Genomic DNA, 25,916 nt, shown 5'->3' on the forward strand with positions numbered 1-25,916 from the left:
TTAGTGTGATGATTAAATGAGTTAATATATAGGTAAGCACTGATGCCTCATGGAAAACACCTGATAAGTGTAATATAACAGATCATTGTTTTTAAACAGACGACAAAATTGAGACACAGAGGTTAAGTATCTTGCCCAAGGACACACAGCTGAGTAGAGCTGGGATCCAAAGCCAGGCTTTTTTTTTTTTTTTTTTTAAAGATGACCGGTAAGGGGATCTTAACCCTTGACTTGGTGTTGTCAGCACCACGCTCACCCAGTGAGCAACCGGCCATCCCTATATGGGATCCGAACCCGTGGCCTTGGTATTATCAGCACCGCACTCCCCCGAGTGAGCCACGGGTCGGCCCCAAAGCCAGGCTTTTAATTGTCATGCTTACCTCCTCCTCCAGGTGGCCTCCCGGATTGTGGTGAAAACTGCGCGTGCTAATGTACACGGAAGCACTTCCCAGGGCGCTCGGCACATGGTACACTCTTTAAGTGTCTGCATGTAGAAGTGCAGTTCCTTTTTCTGTAAAATGGCAGGGGGATGACCCCCACCTTGCCTGACTCACAGGTGATCATAGGGTCAAACAAGGAAGGCAAAGCACTTTGGAAATGGTGGAGATAACCGATAAGTGCACGTGGGCGGGTTTTATACCACGTTTCTTCAAACAAGCCTTGTTGAGCAATTTCCTGTTGGAATTTCACTTGCAGGTGAGCCGAGGTCTTCCCACTCATCTTTGTCCCCACACCCTGTCTCCCTGCCCCCACCTGACACCTGGTATGCATAGCATAGAGGAGTGGGGGGGACCATTTAAATGCAGTGGTTTAAATGCAGTGGCGGGGCTCAGGTTTGCTCCTGGGTCTTGGGACCTTCGGCATCCAGCTGCTTTTGTCTGCAGTCTTTGCACCAAGATCATCAGGTACCTCACTAGGAAAGTGTCTTGCCTATCCTTGCTGTTCCTTGTGACCTCACAGTGGGAGCTATTCCCTGGGCCTTTGGTAGGTCCTTGTTGAATCAAATAAAGCCACTGGGCATTAACACATAAACACGTGGGTGTTTCTGTCTCAGGCATCCCCCTTTCTCCATGGTCCTCATGACATGAGCAGCCCAAGGGGGCTTCCCCTGTGCTGACCCCATCCTTAGACATTTAGTCAACATATATTTGTGGAGAGCCCGAATGTGCCAGCTACTCTGCTAGGTGCCAGGAAGCAATAATGAGCAATGGAGCCAACAGAGCCTCACGGAGCCTATGTTCTTGTGGAGGTAAATACGAATTAATCACATGATTAATGTAAAATTTTGACTTCAATAATCCTGTGTGATAGGGGGATTCAACCTGATCCAGGAGGCCAGGAAAGGCTTCTCTAGGAAGTGGCAACTAAGCTGAGAGATGAGTGGAATTCACCAAAGAGAGGAGGGAGGAGTGGTCTGAGGAGAGGCAGCATCATATGCAAAGGCCCTGTGGCAGGGGGAGGTATGGTGCTTTGAGGAACTGAGGAAAGAAAGCTCCAGTGGCTGGGGCAGAGACGGGGAAGACAAGCTGACTGGAGGCATGAGGGGGTGGGACTCTGCAGGGCTTGATGGGCCACATAAAAGAGTTTGATCTCTATACCCCATGGAAGTGTTTAAGTGTGTGGGGGGAGTTGAGCGGAGACATGAATAAATTTGCATTTCAAATAATCCCTCTGGCTACAGTGTGGAGAACAGTGTAGGAGGCCAGAGAATAGCTGGCTAGTTAGGAGGCTTCTGCAGGAGTCCCATGGAGAGATGTGAGAAGTTTGGATTAGGATGGTGCAAAGAGAAGGGAATGGAACGATACTCTATGGGTAAATTAAGAGCATAGCAGGCACTGTATGCTGCTTTTTATTGAGTGCATATTATGTACTAGCCACTGTGCTACTCCCTTTACATATGTTATCTTATTTACTCTCAGAGTTATTATAAGGATGAAATATTCCTGTCCTTTTACACATGAAGAAACTGACTCAGAGAGGGTAAGTCATTTGCTCAAGGCCACACAGCCAGTTGGTAGCAGAGCCCTATAGCAGCCTCTCAAACTTTAGTGTGCATTTGAATCATCTTGTTAATACTCTGATTCTGATTCAGCAGGTCAGGTGTGGGGCTTGAGATGCTGCATTTCCAGCAGGCTCCCTGGGCACACCCAACTGCTGGTCCCTGGACCACACTTTGAGCAGCAGGGCTCTGTCAGCCTCCAGGGCCACACTCTCAACCATGGTGCCATAGAACAGCTATAGACGGGGTAAGATTTCTGAGATGCTCAAATCTGAATCCCACGGGCAGGATGTGGGAGAGCTGTCTGGACCTCAGACAGCTCAGGAGTCATTTCACATTTTCATTTCCTACATTCCCTTTCAATAGCTCATGCAAGTCCAGAAGTGAGAGGGCTGGAGGCAGCACCTCCACTACTCCCCACCCTCTCCAGCGCAGTGCAACCAAACCCTGCCTGTGACCCGCTTCTGTCCGATAGACCAGGGGCCATGTGTATTCGCGGGTGCCTCATCAGCAGTCAGCAGTCAGATCATTTTGTGTGGCACCGATGGATGGGGGTGGATGAAGAAATCTTATGTGAATAGTTTTCAGGTACCAAGCTGTCAGCTGCTTCCTTGGGCCATGCTGAAAGTGGGGGAGGGGGGAAACTCCAATTTTCTAATCTATCTGTGTAGTCATTAGATCCCAGGATCATTAGAGACCAAATCCTTTCCCACTTGGCCCCTGCAAATGAGGCCAGGTGTCACTGCTGGGAGATGTCAATAAGGCTGTGCGTCATGGTGTGAGTGTTTGTCTTTAATGACTGGGAAAATCCATTTCCCTTTTGGCAGCTTTGAGACACAGCAACTGTGGTTCTGGGTCAGTGCCATACGTGTGTGTGTGTGTGTGTGTGTGTGTGTGTGTGTGTTATTTTTAAAAGGGGGGGATATGTCTCACTATTTCCGTGCTCACCCCCTTCCTCCTCAACTGCCTCCCAAAGACCTTTCCAATGCAAACTTTCTGTTTTCTACTCTCGAGGAGTTCGGCCAGCCCCCCCACAGCACCCCCATTTCCTCCCCTCCTCAAATACATCCTTTATGTCTTGGTTCTGTCGTTCTGGGGGCTCCTCAGCTGGGTGGGCATCTGTGCCTGGATGACACAGAGGATTCTCATTGCTTTTCTGCAGGAAAGAATTCTTGAGGTCTGAGACAGGTAGAAAGAGAGTCTTAAACAAAATAGTAACGTCTGCCTCAAACTAGTAAATATTTTTCATTTTAAGATTTCCTGTCATCTTAATTTTTCAGGGAGATGAGAACACCTTTTGAGAAAGAGCTGAAGAGGTGTCTCCAGATTCAGCTCCACTTGCTCTGCCTGTCTGTCATTGGAGCTTTGTTTTCTGCCTTCACAGGACTTGAGTGAAGGGACAGCTCTATGATCTGTTGTTAGGTGTTCTTTGAATCTAAAAATCACAGATTGCTGGAAGGGAGGGGCTTCCAGGGACCACCTAGAGCTGCCCTTATCTCTAGCATGGGCACACACACAAACGATGATTGCCTGTTGTGTATTTCTAGAACCTAGTGGGGGCAGAGGTACAATTGTTCCTGGTATTTAGGTCTCATGTCTCTCGATTCTTACAGTCTTCTTACTGAGTCTGTCCTGAGTATCTCTTGCTGTAGCTTAGGTTGCCCCAGTCAGCCGCTTCCCTGTCTGGGCCCATTTTCTTGGGGACACAATCCTCCCAATGCTGTCAACTTCTGTGTCCTGGCTGTGGCAGGTCTCTTCCGTTCTCTGTGTCTCACATAGTTATTGTAAAATATGGTTTTGGGAATGGATGGTGTCTCTGGCCCTGACATTCTACTGACTCTGGAATTCTGGATCTGTGCTTCCATTTATGTTGCTTTTCCTGCAGCATGACCTTCTCTCTGCCTCCCTGCTCTACAGACCTTCCTCTTTATATCAGAACCCAGCTCATTCCATCCATCCCAGGGCCAACCACTCAAGCACTCCCTTTGACGTAAGGGTAGCACTGTACCATTTTTTCTTTTTGTTTTTCATTTTAACAACCTTTATTTTTTACATTACAAATGCTTCTAGATATTCATTGTGGAAAATTTAAAAATTCAGAAAATATAGGTCAACAAGAAGAAAAAAAAGTAAACATCACTAAACTTCTCACTATCATACATAACCACAGTCTACATTTTGGTGTATTTCCTCCCAGTCTTTTTTTTAAACACTCTTACATAGACAGACCAGTGAGTTTCATACTATAATTTGGTATTCTACTTTTCCACTTAATATTATATAATAAGCATTTTTGCCCATCACTAAACATTTGAAAACACAATTTTTAATATCTGGTTATTACTTTACATCTCATACTTTATTTAGTCCTTGTGTAATTATTTCTAAATGGGAAAAAAATCTGAGTTAAAGTATGCAAGAGCCACCCAAATGTAATAATGATTGTTATTTTTCTGTCTCCAAGTGAACTACTTTACCATATTGTCACAAAATTGTTATACACTTTCCTATTCATCAAGTTTTGCACAGTGGTGGGCAAAACAAGCTGTCTGACTATAACCTTTAAAAGGGCACACACATATTAATAACTTTTAATTTTTTTCCTAGCAATTTCTTAGAGACTCTGGTCTAAGGGAATTATTTGAAATATTTTGTGCACAAAGATGTTCACTGTAGCATTATTTACAATACCCCTGAACTAGAAATCATCAAAATGTCTAATTATAAAGGAGAAAGATTAAGTAAATCATGATGAACCTACTTGCTAGGCTATTATATAGCTATTAAAAATAATGTTTACAAAGCCTCTGTAATGAAATGGAAATGTTTATATCATAATCATGGGAAGAAACAAAGATGTATGGGTGGAAAAAGACTGGAAAGAAAGGCATTGAAATGGGAGTGGAGGCTCATGTTGAGGGAGGGGTGACCGTTTTCCTTCTGTCTGATTTTCTTCAGCGAGCGGGTAAACCTTTGCTACATTGAGATAGATGTCAACCTTATTTTTAAAAATTATCTGAAAGGATATATGCAGAGGAGATAAGTAGGGGGCACAGAACTGAGCTCAAGAGAAAGGAGTGACCCAAAAATGGGCAAAGAGGTCCTGAGGGGCTGAACCCCGAATCGAGCTGAGACTTCTGGAAAATGCTTAGAACCACGAAGGGGCCTTTTAACGTTTTCTGGAATAGGAAGAACAGAATAAGGATAGACACCTCATTTGAACATAGTGATATAATTATGAAAAGAGAAACCAGAATTGCTAGTTCTTAATTTGTTTGCTAAGTTCCATCTTCTGGCCAGAGTGGGGGGACGGGCTTGTGAGGTGGACATGAAGACCCAGCCAGGCCTTTAGGAACTGTGGGGTCAGAGGAACTGCAGGGAGAATGGCAGTAGGCACGTTTTGTTACAATTTATAAAAAGTGAGGGGAAACCCCCCCCCCGGAATTCTGTATGTATAAATTTGGGTGAAAATGACATCAACCTCGGGGCCGGCCCGGTGACGCACTGGATAGTGCGCCGCTTGGGAAGCGTGGCGGCGCTCCCGCCCGAGGGTTCGGATCCCACATACAGACCGGTTCCCGCTCACTGGCTGAGCAAGGCGTGGGGGCAGCGCCGAGAGTTGCAATCCCGTTGCCGGTCCCGGTCCAGTACGGGGGCGACACTGAGGGTTGCGATCCGTTGCCGGACACGGAAAAAGACAAAAAAAAAAAAAAAAAAAAATGACATCAACCTCTAGCAAAATTCCCTAAATATGTTGCTGTTTTCTAAATAATTTTAGATTTGTAGAAGAATTGCAAAAATCTAACAAAGATCTCACATTTACCTTCACCCAGATTGTAACATTTTACCATTTGCTTTCTCTCTCTCTTTCACTCATTTACTCTTTAGACACACACACACACACACACACACACGTATGTACACATACGTTATTGTTTTCTGAACCATTTCAGAGTAAGTTGCAAACATAGTTACCTCTAAATACTTCATGTGTATTTCCAAAAAGATGGTGACACTTTTTTACATAACCAAAGTAAAAGCCTTACAGTCTGAAAATGGACATGATACTACTATCTGATCCCTGTACCCCATTCGGATTGTCAGTTGTCTCAATAATCTTTAAAGCAATAATAATAATTGTGGTTGTTTCTGCTCTAGGATTCAATTCAAGATTTCATATTGCATTTAGTTCCTGTCTCTTTAGTCACTGCAGGGAGAATTCCAGACTCCCAAAGGAAAGCAGGTGTTCAGCGTAAGCCACATTGTTTGTATAAACAGTCTAGGTTCAGTAAACCACACTTATCAATTAGAAGACGGGGGAACACTCATGAAATCCAAGTTCCCAGTGTGGTAGTTCCTCATCTTTCCTTTTCTTTCATGACCTTGATGTTTTTGAAGAGATGCTGTAGGTGTACCTCAGTTTGGGTTCGTCAGATGTTTCTGCATGATTCGGTTCAGGTTATGAATTTTTTGGCAGGAAAATCAGTGAAGTAGTGTTTTTTCCTCCTTTTTGTTTTCCAACAATGGTGGATTTTTATTACATTAATTATGGCATATTAATAAAATGGAATATTGTACCTTGATTCAAATTGATGCATATGAAGAATGTTTAATGATTTGTCAAAATAATTCTAAGTAGGGGAAAGGAATATTTTACAAATCGTAAAGTGTGTTTTCTGTTGTGCAAACAATCTACAAAGGAGGGAGACACAAAAGAATGTAAGCGGAGGTTAGCTCAGGTGGTAGGACTGTTATTTTTTAAATTCTCTTATCTCTTTGTGAAATATATTTAAGTTTCTACTAGAAGTATGTATTACTTTTCACCCTCAGGAACAATTATTATTTTTTAATTGATTTATTATTTTTTTTACATTCTAAGATGTTGTGAGCAGTTGGGGGGAGTGGGAGGGGGGAAAGGGGAGGGGGATAGAGTGGGAGGAGGAGGAAGGAGGGGCGTGGTCATGGCCCATGGCACCCCTCTCATTCCAGCAGGGGAGCCCAGGGAGCTTCTGGCAGTGGCTTGGTCATGGCTGGGCTGGATGTGGACTTTGGGGGAGTGTGGCTGAGGCCCTCAGCCCCCTGGGAGCCCAGGGTGCTTCTGGCAGTGTCTCTGTGGTCATCGCTGTGCTGGACGTGGACATGGGGGTGCATGGCTGAGGCCCTCAGCACCCCCAGCCCGGCTTGGGAGTCCGGAGCACTTCCAGCCACGACTCAGTGGTCATAGCTGGGCTGGATGTGGACATTGGGGTGTGTGGCTGAGGCCCTTGGCCCTCCCACCCTGGCTCGGGAGCCCAGGGGGCTTCCAGTCCTTCTAGATTTTATAGGTGTTCTTTGGTGGTGGTAGACATTTACTGGTTAACATCAGAACTTTGTCTCTGATCTGTGGGGTTTTTAGTTTTACTTTCAGTTCTGTGTTGGATTATTAGCTACCTCCATCACTAAACTCTGCACTGGAACTAATTGGTTGTCTTTTGGTTACTTCTAAAATGGGGGGACTTCTGTGGGGACCAGCACTTGAGTCCTGTGGTTGAACTAAATTGCTGCTTTGCTGCTGATTCTCTGGGGAAGGCTTTTTGTGCAGCTCAGGTTTTAATTGTTGACCTTGTAAGCACTTTTGGGTCTCGTGAGGACCCATACACCTGGGTTGTGTGGAAATTCTGGTCTGGGCATGTCTTTTCAGTGAACTGCACCCCCTGCAGTTCTATATTCCTGACCAGTCTCCACTGAGTGGGTCTGTGATGATTGGAGGGCAGATCAGCTGTCCATGCTGTGCCCCAGACCCATACACCTGGGTTGTGTGGAAATTCTGGTCTGGGCATGTCTTTTCAGTGAACTGCACCGCCTGCAGTTCTATATTCCTGACCAGTCTCCACTGAGTGGGTCTGTGATGATTGGAGGGCAGATCAGCTGTCCATGCTGTGCCCCAATGGTCCCCCTGTGGGCCCATCTCCCCCACTGCCCACACTCCAAACACTTCCCATGGGACAGGCCATGCTCTGGTCCCTTGCAATGACTCACTGGCCTCTGAATGGCTCCTTTTTTCAGTTGTCTGTGGCCCCTCGCTTCTATGTGGGTCCGCAGGAACCCTGTTAGTGGTCTTGCCGGCCTGGGGGCCACCAAGGCCCTCTTCTTCACTGCTGCCTCCAAGTAACTTCATACGAAGGGCACAGCTGCAGCTTTTGCCAGCTCCTGCTCCATGTGCTCACCAGGGCCAGGCTTGAAGTGGTTAGGGCTCAAAACAGTTGGAGCAGTCCTTTCTTTCTCTCTTTGTGGCTTTTCCTGCCTTCGTGCACTCCATAGGTCTCTCCTCTTACCCTGAGTTCTGGTGCGCACAGCTTGGCTGTCCTTGCTTTTTAATCTGTTGTGTCCTTTTCATTGTGTCATATCACATGGCATATGATATCTAGTTGTTCCCACTAATAGTTTTTTTTTAAATATATAAATTAATAATTTTTTGAGATATAATTCACATACCATAAAATTCACCTTCGAGAAGTATAGAATTCAGTGGTTTTTAGTATATTCACAGAGTTATATAGTCATCTTCACAATCAGTTTTAGAACATTTTTATCACCCTAAAAACACTCCATACCCATGAGCAGTTTACTCCCCATTTCTTCCTTCTCCCAGCCCCTGGCAACCACTAATCTACTTTCTGTCTATGGATTTTCTTATTCTGGACATTTCATATAAACAGAGTCATACACTAGGTAGTGTTTCAAGTTTCATCCATTTTGTAGCATGTATGAGTACATCATTCCTTTTTATGGCTGAATAATCCATTGTATGGATATACCACATTTTGTCTATGCATTCGTCAGTCAATGGACGTGTTGGTTGTTTCCATTTTTTGGCTATTACAAATAGTGCTGCTGTGAACATTTGTGTTACAAGTGTTTGTGTAGACATATGTTTTTATTTTTCTTGGGTATTTGTTGGGGTCCCCAAGACCACCCCTAAGTTCAGTGATTCGTTAGGAGGGCTCACAGTACTCAGTGCATAGTCTTGCTAATGGTGGTGATTTATTACAGTGAAAGGATACAAAGCAAAATTAACAAAGGGAAAGTGCATGGGGAGAAGTCCAGAGGAAACCAGGTACAAGCTTCCTAAGAGTCCTCCTCCAGTGAAGTCACAAAGGATGCACTTAATTCCTCCAGCATTGAATTGTGACAGTGTTTGAGGTGTTGTTTACCAGGGAAGCTCTTGCCCAGGGTTTTTATTGGGGGCTGGTCACATAGGTGCTCTCTGCTTAGCATGTACCAAACTTCCAGAGTCCCAAAGGAAAGCAGGTGTTCAGCATAAACAACGTTGTTGTACAAGTGTTCTAGGTTCAGTAAACCACCCTTATCAAATAGAGAACGGTGGCAACACTTGCAAAATCCAAGTTCCCAGATGCCAGCCAAGGGCCAACCTTGTATGCAGGTCTTCCTAAGGATAGAAGTCTCACACCTGCTGTGTTTACTCTTCTGCACAAGTAGATACCCAGTATTGGAATTACTAGGTCATATGGTAACTCCATGTTTAACTTATTTTGCCAAACTTTTTTCCAAAGTGGCTGTACCATTTTCATTCCCACCAGCCATTTATGAAGGTTCCAACTTCTGCACATCCTGGCCAACACTTTTTATTGTCCATTTTTTTGAGTATAGCCATCTTAGTGGGACTAATAGGTTTTTAAGTTAGTGATTTGCAAGCATTTAGAACAAAAAATGATGATTGGTAGGAGCCAAAATGGGTTCTCTAAGAACAATCATGCCAATACAACCCTTTATTTTCCTTTAAAAAATTTTTTTTTCTATTTTCTGTACTAGCTGTCCTAGGGCAGAGTGCTTTTATATTTCAGCCCATGTTTCATGATATCTTCATGTACAAAAATGGAGAAATGGGGGTTGTACTGATGGCTTGGCAGATTCTTCATTTGCTGATGGGTGGCACTCACGAGAGCAGTGCCATGTCCGGGAGAGGGGCCACTGCTGCTGTTTCCCTGACTCTGTCCTCAGCCTCGCAATTTTTATGTCCACAACTCAGGAGACACAGATGGCAATCCCATCAAGTTTGCAGATTACCCAAAGCAGGCAGACTCACACATGTTGCACAATAAGATCCGGTTCCAGAAAGATCCTGACAGCATGGAATGGTAGGCAGAGTTCAACAAGATAGAAGTTATTAGGGACAAATGGCAAGTCCACACCTACAGGTTCTGGTTCAGATATAACCAGGGTGAGTTTGCACTTTGCTTTCTGTTTATTACCAAAAGAATAACTGACCACACAAGTGGGTGGCAAAGTCTTGGAGCACCCCTGGAAGAACGTTGTGTTGTGCAGGTCTGCTGTTTTCAGAGGGCACCGTGGATGTGTGCAGGGACTCAGAGCTCTGTTGTGAAAGGAAGTATTGAAGGAGCTGGCTGTTCATCTGGCCGACAGGCAGTCCCCAGCAGCTTGAGAGTTGGCTGCCCAAGGCTGAAGGCCTGAAATATGGAGGTGGGGTGAGCTCTCTTCCCTATGGCCCAAAGAGGAAAACAGATTTGGGCTGATTAAGAAAGAACTTTGTGAAACTCCACAATTGAATGGGCTGCCTGATAGGGTAGGGAGCATCCTGTCACTGGGGATGTTAAAGAGATACTACTTGATACTCTATTAAGGAACCCCTATGGGGCAGGAGCTGGCCTAGATGACCTTTAAGGTCTTATACTGCCTAAACATGAAGTCAGGGTCTGTCCATCTCTAAAGCCAGGTCCAGTTATCGCCCACAACATTATCACCAGTTCCAGAGTGAAGATATTAGCCTTTCTGTGGATCATCCTCTTCTTGTGCCCCTCGCAGTCCTACCTGTCCAGCAGAACACTTGTGTACCTATGCAGCCTCCCTCAAGACATGTGCGTGTCCCCTTCTGAGTACCTCTGTTGCTCAGCAGCCCTTCCTTTCTGACCCATTTGCCTGTTATGTGTCTTACCTGTGATGTGTGTGGTCCATGGCAAGTCTCCCAGCCATGTGTTAAGCTCCAGAGCCCATTTTTTTGTTTGTTCTTACATTCATTCAGCAAATATTTAAAGAGCACCTTCTATGTTCCAGTCCCTGGAAGAATTGTGGAGCGTGCAGCAGTGAATGAGGGGATACTGATCAAATAGCTTCAGGTATAGACGTTTTAGTGCAGAGACTGTGCATCAGGAATGTGGGGTTGGGGTCTGATTTAGGTGCCTGACTTGGGCTTGACTAGGACCTGAAGGAAGATGTGCAGTTGGCAGGGAGGAAAAGGGTAGGGGCCAGAAGTGTTCCCAGCATGGCTGCAGCCCAAACTGCGGCCTGCACACAGGACAGGACACCTGGTGACACCTGGACACCTGGCTTGCTTAGGTGACAGAGGACAGAGAGAAGAGAGATAGGACCACCTGGCTGGGGCTTTCCCCATCCTCTGCTCATTCAGCACCTCAGCTGAGCCACCTGTGACCTGAACTGGGAGGCACGTGTGTGTTTGAGGGTCTGCATGTAAAGGCAGCTCTGATTGCATTCTGAATCCATCCTTCGCCTTGTTGATGTGGATGACTGTGAGAACGGACCATGTTCCAAACATCCCTGCAGTGACAGCTCCTTTGAGACCATGTAGATACCTGTGATACTTGTAATTACTCCTGAACACCCATTCCTCTCTAAGCAGGGGGAGTCCTCAGGATAGGGTGCAGTCCCCCTCCAGACCTCTGCTGCTTCTTTTCTGCTGTCATTTATGTTTTAACAGCCTGCTGCTGCTCTCCCATCTAGTCACCTGCACTCCCTCCCCTTACACTGACTTCATAGAGGGAGCCCCCACATAAGAGAGACCAAGGGAGGAGGCCAGTCTCCCTCAAGTGCTCATACCTGGTGTTTTAGTCCGTTTTATGTTGCCATAACAGAAATACCTGAGACTGGGTAATTTATAAGGAAAAGAGGTTTATTTGGCTCACGATTCTGGGACAGCTGCATCTGGCACGGGCCACAGGCTGCTTCTACTCATGGCGGAAAGTGGCAGGCAGCCAGCGGGTACAAGCAGATTACATGGCGAGAGAGAGAGAGAGAGAGACACCAGGGTCCTATAAACAACAAGCTCTCGTGGGAACTAATAGAACGAGAACTCACTCATTAATCCCCCCTCCCCCAGGGAGAGCATGAATCTATTCATGAGGGATCTGCCCCCATGACTCAATCAGTTTCCAGCACTGCCACATTGGAGATCAAATTTCCACATGAGTTTTGGAGGGGACGACACATCCAAACTCCATCACCTGGCAATTATTTTTCATTATCGCCAATTCAAGATAAGTAGAAAGTAACAGAGGAATGGAACTGGGACTCAAACCCATGCCAAGCACTTGGCACATGTTGTCATGACATTTGCATGTGTGTTGCATGGGAAGCCACATGTCAGGCAAGCATGCAGGTGGGGTCTGCTGCCCTGGGAGATGAGAGAGCTGGATTCCACCCTGTCTGGCTGTGCTGCCCTGACCACTTTTCGTCTCTGAGCCTCAGTTTCACCATCTGTGAAATGGGGAGGTGGTACTAGATTATTCAACCATTCACACAGAGTCTGGGCCATAGACTGACCAGGTGTGCCCTCCTGGTCTGTGCTTTTTGGTCACAGCATCAAGCGCAGTGGTGGTCATTGTCCTGTTGTGCTTTCTAAGTCTGGGCACTGGGAGTGCCAAGCATGGAGAATGTAGGTGGAATGTTCTAGAAAGAGGGGTGCTGAGGAAGGGAACACAGACCAGGAGATGGCAGGAGAAAGCAAACATATGCAGGACAGTGTCTGGAAGTGAGTGAGCAATAGAAATAAATATAATAGATCAGTGGTTCACATATGTAGCCCTTGGACCAGCAGCAGCATGTGGAACTTGTTAGAAAGGCAAATTCTTGGCCCCTACTCCCAGACCTACTGAATCAAAAACTCAAGGAGGGGGCCCGACACCGAGGGGTTTAGCAAGTCGCTCAGTGATTTTGATGCAAGTTAACATTTAAGAACTAATAGACTGGGTGGAAGGAGGGGTGGATGGATGAGGCTTGGAGAACCAGCCAGGTGTTTTGAAGGCCAAGAGGGGAGGAGAACTAGTGTCTGTCAATCACTTGTTGTCAGAAGTGGGCACTTCCACTACATTCTTCCAAACCTTCCAGGAGTGTGGCACAGCAGGCCTTATGATGCCTTGTTAAAGCAGGCCTCAGACAAGGCTACTGAGACTCAGAGACATTAGTTTCATGCCAAAGTCACAGAGGAAGCTGCAGACGTGGGATTAGAACCCAGGCTTCTCTGGTCTAGAAGCAGTTCTTCCTGCTGCCCCAGGCTGCTTCCCCACTCACCTGTCCCTCAGCTGTGCCTTCACTGGTCACCCCAGAGCTCTGCTGTGCTGTGCTCCTTCTGCAGCCTGCCGTGCAAAGGCAAAAGGGTCGTAAAGGCAAATGATGAAGACCTTGGGGTCCAAGGGAGTGAGGGGGGCATCTCCCTCAGCCTCTGGGTCTAAGTGTAGCTTCAGGAGCAAGCTGCTGGCGTGATGCTCCTTGCCTTGACATAGTAAGAACTCATGCACACAGGATGACAAAGTCCACCATACTCATCAATGCCTGTGTGTGCCAAGCCCTGTGCTGGGTGCTGTGGGGGAAACTGAGGCAAGGCAAGTGTAGTTTCTGGCCTTGAACTTATGGTCCAGAGCCAGGGTAAAAACAAATAACAGTGACCAGCTGGGGTGCTAGGGCCTGGGACAGCCAGGGTAGGACAAAATAGTTCAAAGAGACTCGTGCAGTGAGTTTAGAGGATAGAAGCAAGGCTTTGGGGGTAGAGGGCATGGGTTCAATACCCAGCACTCTCTGCGACTCACTGGGTAAGATTGGGCAAGTTACTTCATGTCTTTGACCTGTGTCCTTGTCTATAAAATGGAGTTAACAATACCTAGCTCAGGGGGTTGTTCTATTAGATTATAACAGGCACTCACTCACTCACTGAGAGTTAGCTTTCTTCCCTTCAGAGGATTTACCTTAGGCCAGAGCAAAACAGGGAAGGCTTCATGGAAGAGGTGGCTTTTCACCTTGGCACTAAAGGATGACTAGAATTTAGTTAGTGTTTTTTGTGTCTTCTCTAAGGAATCTGTGGGTAGACCCTGGACACGTGGAGTTGTCTGAGGAGAATGCTCTTCCAGGTGGCTGTAACTGGACAAATCAAATTATGATGAGAGAAAGTTGCCCTCTTCAATTTGGAAACTTTGGAAGATTATTTTTTCAATGTGGTTTAAAATCCTGTTGCAAAGGGCAAAGCCAAGTGTCTCATGACACTGAGGTTCTCCATATTCCGCTTTTTCTTGCAGATGATGCAGTTTGCCTGGCAGAGCTACAAGCGTTATGCAATGGGGAAAAACGAGCTCCGTCCACTGACAAAAGACGGCTACGAGGGTAACATGTTTGGTGAGTTGATTTAAACCACTTTGACGCTGGGGAAACCACTGCCCCCTGGTGGCCGAATGGAATTTCATTTTTGGCTTTTCACCTCCTGAGTGCATTCCTATTTCGCCAGACTTGGGGGCTTCAGGGTGTGTGTTGCTTCTGGGTTATTGGTGCTTTTGAGCCGGCCTAGATCTGGGAGAGACTCCATTCTTCTCTCTGACCTTACAGACTTCTTTGTGTGTAGTTATCATTTTTTTTTTTAAGAGTGGAAGGACTTAGAAATGTGTGTATGGATGGAGAGGGATGGAGATCTGTTTCCGTGGAGGTTTGGAGACCTGAAGGACACAGAGGACTGAGTTTAAATCCGCTTCAGAGTGGCTGTAAAGTGGTCTTGGGGGTTTTCATAGAGAAACCGAATACTTATCTGATGAGGCTGGGTACCCGTGCTGCCTATAGAGCCATGGGGGTGGGGGTCCCCCACGCACTACTTGGAAGACGGATAGGACAGCCACATGGTAGGGGTGGTGGCATGCTGCTGCCGCTTCTCCACAGCTTGTCGCATTGTATCTATAGTCTCACTTGCTGCCATCTTTGATTTCTCCCAATCACAGGATTCTCCTAACCTAGAGCCTTAAGAGCCTCTCTCTGCATCTGAGAGAGACTGCAAGGTGCCTTATTGTTGGCATGGCCTCAGATTTCAGAAGTAACACCCATCCAAGTTGTCAGCTCCCCTTGCTGCCGGCATTTCACATGAGAAGATGCTGGAGACAGAAGCTGTGTGGGGCTGGAGAGGGGAATTCATGGCCTGTATCCCCTTAGAGAAGCAGGCTCCTGATGTCAGGAACGAAAGAACCAAGTCTGAGATAGAAATTCCCAGGAAAATCTTAAAGGCAAATTAGAAGGGATGCCCCCACATGCGTGCCTCTGTCAGAAGCATTTGTGCTATGCAGAAGGTGACAGGGACCTACCTTCCTCCTCCTGACCAGTCAGCGTCATAACCTTTCTGGCTGTTCAGACAACTCACTCCCCTTGTGGGGGATGTGGATTTGAGTAGCTTATTTATTTTTCTGATTATCCTAGGAATGTAGGGGGGGAAAGTAAAATATCCAGAAAGTGTAAAGCAGGCAAAAAAATAACTTCTGCCAGATCTTTTCTTTTCTTCTGTATGCTTTTTTCCCCTTTATATACAATTTTATGTCTTTCCTTTTTTTTTTAGCTTAATGTTACATCATAAGTGTTCCCTAAGTCATTTAAATTTTTCATAAAGAATGTTCATAATGATTTCAACATTAAATTGAAATGGATGAGCCATAATTCATTTAACCATCCCGCTAATGTTGGACAAAGGTTGTTTCCTATTTTTTGCTATTAAAAATAACTCAGGAATTATCATCTTTGTGCATAAAATTTTGTCTCAGGATAGATTCCTAGAGGGGAATTCCTGACTCAAATGGGAGGAAGAGAGATGCTTCTTTAACCTCAAATATGAAATCTCTGGATTCTAGTTTAGGAGGCTGGCGACTTCACCTGCCTAGAACACAGACCTTCTCCAACACTCCCACGTCAGCCCTGGGGAAAGATTGCTGGTGGGGATCTCATCAATGTTGTTGGAGTTTTTGCTACTAGTATAAACAGGGATGTGATCAAGAAAGCTTCCCTTCTCCTTCTCTCTAAGTAGTTTGCAAATATTCAGGGAATGGTGGTCAGGGTAGGAGGTGGGAGAGACTGCTGATTTCTGAAACTTCACAGCATGGGCATAGACATTGCTCAGACCATCACAGGAAACACTTCTGGGAGGGAATGGGCTAAACCAAGTCCCGTTTTGTAAAATTCCTTAGGACCTGGGATTAAATCTCAACCCTCCAGTCCTGTTCCAATAACTGAGCCTGGTGGAACGTGGGCTGCCTGGAATGGTAGAAGGAACCTGGACCTGGAGTCAGAAGACCTGGATGCAAGTCCTCACTTTGTCCTCAGCTGTGTGGCTAAGTCCAAGTCACTTAACCTCTCTGGACCCCTGTTCGTTCATCCTTCATACTGGTGCTGCTACAAGCATATAAATGAAAGACTGTGTGAATGTGCACATATATAGAAGTGATTTATGATTTTTGTTGTAACAATTGAGGTTGGCAGTTGCCCCAGTGAGCACATGGTGGGCTTGGGTCTCCTGAGTTGTCTGTCTCCCAGGAGCAGCCTTGGCAGGGCCCTGGGCACCTCATTGCCCAGTAGCTGCAGCACTCCTGGCAGTGAGACAGAGCCTTCCCTCCACAGCCCGGGGATGAGCCCCAGTGGGTGGCCAGCTCCTGGGAAAGGAGAGTACACAGGGACCCAGGCACTGGGCAGGGAGAGCCAGGTCTAGATTTACTTAACACTCAACAGATGCTTGGCCAATGCTAACTGCTGGGGATACAGGAGTAAGTGGCACAGAGAAAGCTCCACCAGTTCTGCCAGGACATTCACTGGCAACCCTTCCCTGGGCCTCTCTGGGGTGTGTCTAGTACTCTCAGAGAGAGGAACAAGTAGAGGTGATCACAGGCAATGACATGAACAGTCACTGGCTTGAGCTTCTGTTTCTGGAGCGCAACTGAGCTGGGTTCAAATTCAGATGTTATTACTTCCTGATTGTGTGACTTTGGGCAAGTCAGTTCTCTCTGAGGCTGACTTTTTCCAATCCCCCAGCCCAGGGCCCACCTGACCCATAGTTAATAGTGCTGGCTTTGATTGTTGTTACCACTAATGACTCTTAGATACAGAGGCTTATGAAAACACACCCAGAGGAGGAGGGCTGAGGGCATTCAAGAAACCTGGGGAGGTTGTAGTTGGGGTGGGGCCATGAGGGGCTTTGCAGCTAGACTGTTCCCCAAGCTAGAAGGAGATGTGCTGGCCTGAATTAAGCAGCTGGTCACACCACCACTTCTTTCTCTGGACTGGGGAACTGCTAGGTTGCCTCATTCCTGGACTCTGGCCACTGCCATCATCACTGACCTTGCTGTAGGCTGAGCCCTTCAGACACACATGGCACCTTGGGCAGGGTCAGATGGCAGGCAGTGCCCACCCTGCCCACCTGGCTGAGTTGATGTACAGGGAGCCCCTGAGCAGTGCCCCCCACATCCTAATGCTCAGTATGGACCTGGGCCTCTGCAGCCTCATCATGGGGCTGTGGGGCCCACGGGGCTGTTTGTGGGGAGGGTGGTGAGTTCACTCTGGTGCCTCGCTCTGCCAAGATTTACAGGAGCCTCTGATACGTTAAGCCTGGTCTCCCTGGGCGGTGCTTCAGCAGATCAAATCCCCCTCCTGACTGACCACATGCCCCTCCCAGAATCTGTTCTCAGGTTGAGGACATGACCTCTGAGTGAGGCGTGTCTCATGCCAGTTTTTGTGTCCTGAGCAATTGTGTCAAAGTGGCTTCCTTTTTATCCACATCCAGTTCAGCAGGCCTTGTCAGAAAACACTCCTAAGACCCCAATGGCCACTAGCAAAGAGGACACAGCCTGCTCCTTGCCTTGTGGCTCAGGCCAAGAGAGATATCTACCTCTTTCCCCTCTCCTGAGAGGTGGCCATATGGGATAGCATCCAGCTGGGCCTGGGTGGAGCCTCTGTATTGCTACTTAGCAGCTGTGTGGCCTCAGGCTGCAGAGTGGAGGTGGGGGTATCCCTACCTCCTGGTCCTGTGGTGACAATTAGAGAGGAGACATGCAAAGGGCCTAGCTCCATACTACCAGGCACGGAGCCTCTGTATTGCTACTTAGCAGCTGTGTGGCCTCAGGCTGCAGAGTGGAGGTGGGGGTGTCCCTACCTCCTGGTCCTGTGGTGACAATTAGAGAGGAGACATGCAAAGGGCCTAGCTCCATACTACCAGGCACGGAGAGGCCCTTGATCAGGGGTGCTCTTATAGCTATTAAGTCACAGAGGCAAGTTTTCAGTTTGAAGAATGCATTGGGGAGTGAAGGAGGGGGAAGTAAGGGAACCAGCCATAAAGCAGCAGCCATGGGGCAATGAAACAAGTGGCTGGCTCAGTGCACTGAGGCCGGCTTCCACACCTGTAAAGAGGGGCACGTGTTGATACCTGCTGCTAGCACTTGGGGGAATATTAAACCAGTTGAAGAGCACGGTCTCAGGGACCAGATGGCTTGGATTTGCATGCTGCTCTGCCACTTACTAGCTGTGTGACCTTGAGCAAGTTTCTTAACTCTAGCACTTGGGGGAATATTAAACCAGTTGAAGAGCACGGTCTCAGGGACCAGATGGCTTGGGTTTGCGTGCTGCTCTGCCACTTACTAGCTGTGTGACCTTGAGCAAGTTTCTTAACTTCTCTGAGCCTCTGTTTCCCCATCTATAAAGTGGAGACAAGATTCCCAGGATTGTTTTGAGAACAAAATGAGTTAATGCATGTGAAGTTTATCCTCACGCCTGGCGCATAGCAAGCATTCCTCAAGCGTCAGCTGCTATGAGGATGAGGCAAGGATCTCAGAACAGTGTGTGCTGCTCTCATCTTGCCTGGGGCATGCCATGTCCCCTGGATCCAGGAACCCACGTGAGTGCTGCAGGGCTTCCCCAGCCCTGATTCCTCCTGCCCTGTTCCACCAGCCCTCAAATGACCATGGCAGAAATCTTGGGTGGGCAGCCCTTTGGTAGGCATTGTACCTCCCACTTCTTCATTAAGCAGCTTACACCTGAATTTTTAACAGGAAAGAGGCAGGGGAAGGTTAGGGTTCAAGGCCTTGGAATAAATCAGCCTCCTGCCAACATGAGGGTTTCCGGACGGGCACTTGGTGTCAAGGGACCAACCTTGAAAGTCCTTAATGAACCTTCATCTTTCCAACAAGTCAGACCAACCGTGAGAACTTCATCCTCTCTTGGCAGTGGGAGAAGTTGCTACAGGGCACAGAGTCTTGGGATATCATCATTGATGAGTCCAACCCCCTCATTTTAGAGTTGGAGAAACTGAGGCTCAGAGAGGGGAAGGGACTTGCAGGAGGTAGTTACAGCATGTTAACTGTAGGACTGGGACTTGAGTGCTGGTGGCCTGAGTCCCAGCCCACTGCTCTTTGCACTGCCCACTCTGAGATTAGCCAAATTGTCCAAAGCCAGATTGCTGAAACACAGGCCTGCCCTCATGGCCAGGTCATCACTAGGAACTAGGAATTCTCAGAGTTTTAACAGGAGCAAATTGTCTTTTAGGAGGTATTTGATTTCAGGGCCAAGAGCCCACCCACTCCCTACACACGCATCACTCCAGGCACTGTAGCTGCATTCTCTTGAATCCATCTCACATCCCTTTTAAGTTATAAATTACCTTATCCCCATTTCACAGATGAGGTAACTGAGACTTAGCAAGTTGCAGGACTTGCAGTGACTTAATCCCAGGTCTGTTGGACTCCAAAACCCAAGCCATAAACTACCATGCTGGTCTCTCCCCTAGTGACCATGTGCAGTGGCCATAGAGCTGAGAGGCGGAGGGGCAGAGGGATGGTCTCAGGGCTGGTGTGTTGCATCTTCAGCTCCACTGTCTCCATTGAAAGCCAGGGAAGATGTGTGCTTCATGGCTAGGCTCTGCAGCTACCCATCTCTAGGCATCATTATTTATTGGACATGAACTTGAGTATTCAGGGATCAGACAAAAGATTCAGATTTCCCACTTTTCTTCCACCATCAGAAAATCTTTTATCCCTGCCCAATAACCTAAAAACACCCACTTGCAAATAATGTCTTTGGACACCAGCATGATAAACTGAGAGGAGCATGGATTTGAGAACCAGACCAGCCTGAGTTTGAATCCCGGCTGTGCCTCTTACTAGTCATGTGATCTTGGGCAAGTAATTAACCCCTGTGCACCTCAGTTTCTCCATCTGTACAATGGGGAAAATACCTACTTCACTCAGCAGTTGTAAGGATTAAATAAGTTGGTGTTTGTAAAACACCTGGTGCCATACCTGCCCATATGCATTCATTAAATGTAAGCTGCTGTCATTATTATATTTGTTAAAAAATAATAATGAGAATAATTATAATCCAAGGAAAGAAACAGTGCCTGGCACATAGTAGGCTCTTGATAAATATTGTGGAATGAATGAATTGCCTACAGCAGTCTCTGCCTGCCCTGTTCTTCCCTGCTGCCCTTGGTCCTGGATTTGGCTGGGGAGGGACTGGATCTTGCTGTGCTCTCTGTATCTCTCAGCGCCTTCAGCTGCCTTTACCTCCTGTCACAAAGTGCACTTAGAATCAGCAAACAGACCCAGTAAAAGTAGCAGTCCTGCTTAGTCAGCAGATCTGAGCCTCAGACTCTCTGTGGAGGTGCTTGCATGGGCAAATGCAATATCCCCCTGCTCCGAGCTGGCCCCAGGATGACCATGAGAGCCCCAAATGGGATTCCACCTCTGCTTCACGAATCCCCGATAGAACTGACAATCGAATCCCCATTTCAAGGGATGATTTATGGTCTTGGGTGAGTTTAGGCAAAATGAACATAGCATGATTTTCAGATCACAGGCTGGGAATGTTCAGCCTTGGCAGAGAGAAAAATCATCTTTGCCTTGTAAACAGAGCAAATATGATGTTGAAGAGGAAATAAATCCAGGCCCCGAGATGTCATTTTTACAATTGCTTTTTGGCGTGTGACTTCACAGTGCCTTCTGCAAACTGTTCACTGCAAACTCTCCTACATACCCGTGCACACGCACACTCACACACACACACACACACGTGTCACATACATGTTTTACTGGGTCTTTTTGTAGGGGTGAGAGTTACTTCAGCAGTGTGGCTGCCTTAGGAATTGCACACTTTACCAGATGGATAGTTTATGAAAACCACTTGCTTCCCCAGTTTTCCACGGATCTCCATGTTGCCTACCCTGATTTTGTTTCTGGGAGGTAGCAGCTTTGACTTCAGAGATATGCCTGGTTCAAATCCCCTCCCCAGCATTTGCCAGCTGAGTGGAATGGGGCAAGTCACAAACTTCTCTGAACCTCAGTTTACTCACCTGTGTAATGGGGGGAGGGGGTGTGGCACACAGTAAGTCCTACCAAACATTAGATTTTTTTTCTTCCCTGAACATACACGCATCCTTCCCAGTGCCTTTTTCTCTCTCCCTTTGGTTGGGTAACAGAGCATTTTGACTTGTCTGGCTGAAAATACCATATCTACTTTATGAGTTTCGTATTTTGAAGTGGTTTTTTTTTTTTTTTTTTTTCTGGGAAAAAAAATATCTATAGTTCCTGGAAAATCTGTCAGACTATGTTGCTCACTGATTCTGGCAGGCTGTGGTGCACATTCCTGACCCAGGCTTTGAGTTTGTTTTGAGAAAGAGCTGTCATCAGCCTAGCACGTGGCGAGGTTGCAGTCCCTTGGATGGAATGGGTCAGGCTTCAGAGCAGCCAGCGACCTTCCCAGCAGTCACATGTTTTGGGAGCCCCGAATGCTCCATCAGGAGGCCAGAGGCTGTAAAAGCACGGAGGAAATGGACTAGAAGCACTCGTTACTGGCAACCGGGCCTAAAGGCACAAGGAGAGTAGTTGGATGAAAATATCAACCCCCATGCTGAAGGACAGGCAGAGCCTGCGGTTGCTAGACAGATGCTGCGGCCCCATGGTGGTCTCCCTGTGGCTTTAAATGACACATCTGCAATTCCTTGGCCACTTTCTGATAACCAACTGTCCCTTGGGTCCCACTGGATGATTGTCAAAGCAGAGCACTCAGAGAGCTCTACATTAGCCTGCAGGACTGGCCATTTGTGGTGTGACACTCTGCACCCTCCTCCTTCAAAGATTTTTTTCCCCCAAGCAGTTTCTAATTAAGATGCATCTTGGCCATTCTCTTTTTCTTTAAAAGTCTTCCCACCAGCACAGGGCATAATTTATCTCTCTAGAAAATATAGTAGCAGATTGTTGTAAAAAGAAAACTCGAGGTCAGGAGGCTGGGGTCCGTGTCCCAGCTCAGGCGCCAGCAGCGTTGTGAGCTGGGTCTGCCTTTGGGCCTCGTGTTTTCAGCAGCACAAAGGATTTGCATTCAGGGCCCTCCACTGTCCTCCCTGCCCAGGGTTCTGGGATTCCTGGTTGGTTACTAAGTTGATTCTCTTTTTTTTTTTTAATTTCTAGGAGGGTATTTGGGCCATTGCCGGTTCTCTTGGAATCTGAAATTTTAGCAACAAGTCTTGTTCCTGTCAGGAGAGGAATGAGTCAGGGTATCTATTCCCAGAGCGAGTTGCTGGGGATGTATAAGATGATTCATATTGAAATTGACATTCCCTCCTGTGGCAACGTGTTCCACCCACTTTCCAAAGACCTTCCCTTCCTTGGAAACAAGGCTGAGCCTACTGCAACCAGCCCCCTTTTCTTCTCACTGCATTGATGGCAAGTACTTGCCAAATTCCCCAGCAAACTTTGTGACAAATAGGTACGTGGTTCGCAGAATCTCAGACTGTCAGAGCCAGCTGGATTCTTTGTAGCCATCTGGTCCAACTTGGCCTGAGATGAAGAAGCAGGTGCTGAGAGGGGCGGGGACTCACCTAAGGCCCGATGGTCAGGACTTGAACCCTGGTCTTCTAACTTAAACCTCTACTTCTTTTCTTTTTTAATTACTTTTTAAAAGCTGAGGTGTAACTTATAACATACATACTGTAAAATGCACAAATCTTAAGAGCACAGCCAAGTGAATTTTACATATGGATACACTTGTGTGACCACCACTCAGGTCAAGAGTGTGTTTCCAGGACCCTGGAAAGTTCGTTCCCGCAGGCTCCTCCTAGTCAGTAGCCCCCCATGGGTGGCCACTGTGCTGACTTCTGTCACCATAGGTTAGTTTTGTCTGCTGTAAAATTTCATATCATACTGTGTGTACTCTTAGAGTTTGTTTTTTCACACATCATTATATCATTCTTTTTTTTTTTTTTGTCTTTTGTCTTTTTCCGTGTCCGGCAACGGATCACAACACTCAGTGTTGCCCCCGCACCGGACCGGGGACCGGCAACGGGATTGCAACCCTCGGTGTTGCTCCCGCGCCTCGCTCAGCCAGTGAGCGGGAACCGGTCAGTATGTGGGATCCGAACCCTCGGGCGGGAGCGCCGCTGCACTTCCCAAGCGGCGCACTATCCAGTGCGCCACCGGGCCGGCCCTATATCATTCTTTTTGAAGTTTATCTAACTATTCTACTGTTACTGGACATTTTTGTTTCCAGTACTTGGGAATTATGAAGAAAACTGCTACAAACACTTTGGGGCGAGGGGTTTGTTCTCAATTTTTAGCGATTTTTAGTATATTCAGAGTTTTGCAACAATCATCACAGTCAATTTTAGAACATTTGCATTATTCCCAAAATAAACTGTATCTATTAGCAGTTACTCTCCATTCTCCCTGATCCTCCCAAACCCTCCCCCCACTCCAGCCCTAGGCAACCACTAATCTACTTTCTGTCTCTGCATAGATTTGCCTGTTCTGAACCCTTCATGTAAATGGTATCATATGATATGTGATCTTTTGCGATGGGCTTCTTTTACTGAGCATGATGTTTCAAAGTTCCTCCATGTTGTAGCATGTGTCAGTCCTTCATTCCTCTTTATTGCTAAATAATATTCCCTTGCATGGATATACCACATTTTATTTATCCATTCAGCAGTTGATAGACATTTGGATTGTTTCTACCTTTTTTTTGGCTGTTATGAATAGTGCTGCTATGAACATTCATGTATAAGTTTTTGTGTAGACATAGGTCTTCATGTCTCTTGGGTATATGCCTTGCAGTGGAATTGCTGGGTCATATGGTAACTCTGTGTGAAACCTGTTGAGAAACTGCAAGACTTTTCCATAGCAGCCGTACCATTTCACATTCCCACCAGGAGTGTTTAAGTTATGAGCACTTTTGTACAGGTGTTTTGATGGGAACAGGCAGTCATTTATGTTGGGATATACCCAGCATTTGAATCGCCGGGTCATACTTTATGATGGTATATAGCAGCCGTACCATTTCACATTCCCACCAGGAGTGTTTAAGTTATGAGCACTTTTGTACATGTGTTTTGATGGGAACAGGCAGTCATTTATGTTGGGATATACCCAGCATTTGAATCGCTGGGTCATACTTTATGATGGTACTTATGATGGTATGTTAAGCTTTAGTTGTATGCTGCCAGTTTTCCAAAGTGGTTAAACCAGTTGGTAGTCCCACCAGCTATGCATGTGAATTCTAGTTGCTCCCTTATCCTTGCCAGTGCTTGTTATTGTCAGTGTGCTTAACTTGCCTGCAGAATGCTGCCTCCTCCATCAAGCCCCCACATTCACTGCCCCTGCTTCCCAGGCCTGTGCTCCCTGGAGCTGCCCTGTACTGCCTGCGCAGCCCTGGTCTGGGGAGTGGCCCTGCTCTTCCTGCCTTAACTCCCACACTGGCTGCCTCCAGTGCTTCTTGCCACAGAAGGAGCAATCAGAAAAGTCTTCCTTCACCACCCCCTCCCCACACTGTCTCCCCAGTGCCATGGGGTGGCCTCTCTACTTCTCAGTCCACCCCAGCTGGGACATGACAGGCTTCAGACAGCATGAAGTAGAACTTCTCCAGTTGGGTGACTGCCAGGAAAGAGGTATTCGTGGAAAAAGTGTTGACCTGGGAGTCAAGAGACTTGGGTTCTCCAAATCCTGGCTCTACTCACTGGGCAGAGGTTATTTTTCCTTTCTGGGCCTCAGTTTTCTCTCTTATAGAATGGGGATGATGACACCCTCCCACAGGATTGATGTTGGGATCACACGAGACCATTCCTTCATCTGTCAATGATTGTTCAGTGTCTATGGTGTGCCAGACATGGTTCTAGGCACAAGGCAAACAGCAGGGAGCTAGACAGACACCCCATGGACCTCCTTGGCTAGTGAGGAGATAGATGCACAAACTCGTAGTTTGAATTAAGGCAGTATGAGCATTATGAGGTACAAGCGCACACCAAAGGCTTCTCAACTCATGCTTGGAAAGATGGGTTTCCTGAGGAAGAGGACCTCTATGCTGAGATCAACAGTGTGAACGAAGAAGCATGAGAAGAGTCACAGCACAGAAACACACATGCAGAGGCCTAGAAGGGAGCCTGAGCAAGACCCTGGCCCCTTGGGATCTAAAAGATGTCCAGGGTGGATGGAGTGGGTGGGGTGTGGTAAGATACCATCTGTGGGCAGTGCTGGCATATAAATGGGGTCCCACGACTACAGCTCCCAGTATTTCCTCCCTACCCCAGACCCCAAGAGCCAGGGGACCTGGCCTCTAATTGCTTTCCAACCACCAATCTGCTCTGTTACCAAGGCATGGCTGCTGCCTCTCTGAGCTCCACTTTCCCCACCCTGCAGTGTGGGCATCTGGCATATGGTCTCTTGGGTTACTTTGAGGTTTTAAAATAGTAGGTGATTGGGCCATTCTTGGGTGTGTGTCACCCTGGCTGGTGCAGCCAAGTGGGCAGTGGCAGGGTCAGTGATTGAGGCGGGGGTGCTTCACAGGTTGCGGTGGCCTCACAGGGAGAGGGGACCCAGCTGCAGCCTCTTCTCTGGAAGGTGGCAGT

At 47.1% G+C, this 25,916-nt stretch overlaps 1 protein-coding gene across 1 annotated transcript in view; it reads left to right on the forward strand.

Moving 5' to 3' along the window:
- The window catches only part of MAN1C1 (mannosidase, alpha, class 1C, member 1), a 169,919-nt gene that overhangs the window by 57,897 nt on the left and 86,106 nt on the right, over positions 1-25,916 (forward strand). Inside the window, exon 2 of the mRNA XM_008572164.1 lies at positions 14,320-14,416. Coding sequence (XP_008570386.1) covers positions 14,320-14,416 — 97 coding nt within the window. The remainder of the gene's footprint in view (positions 1-14,319; positions 14,417-25,916) is intronic.

This window comes from Galeopterus variegatus, unplaced genomic scaffold (assembly GCF_000696425.1).
Source record: "Galeopterus variegatus unplaced genomic scaffold, G_variegatus-3.0.2 Scaffold761, whole genome shotgun sequence".
Lineage (NCBI taxonomy): Eukaryota > Metazoa > Chordata > Mammalia > Dermoptera > Cynocephalidae > Galeopterus > Galeopterus variegatus.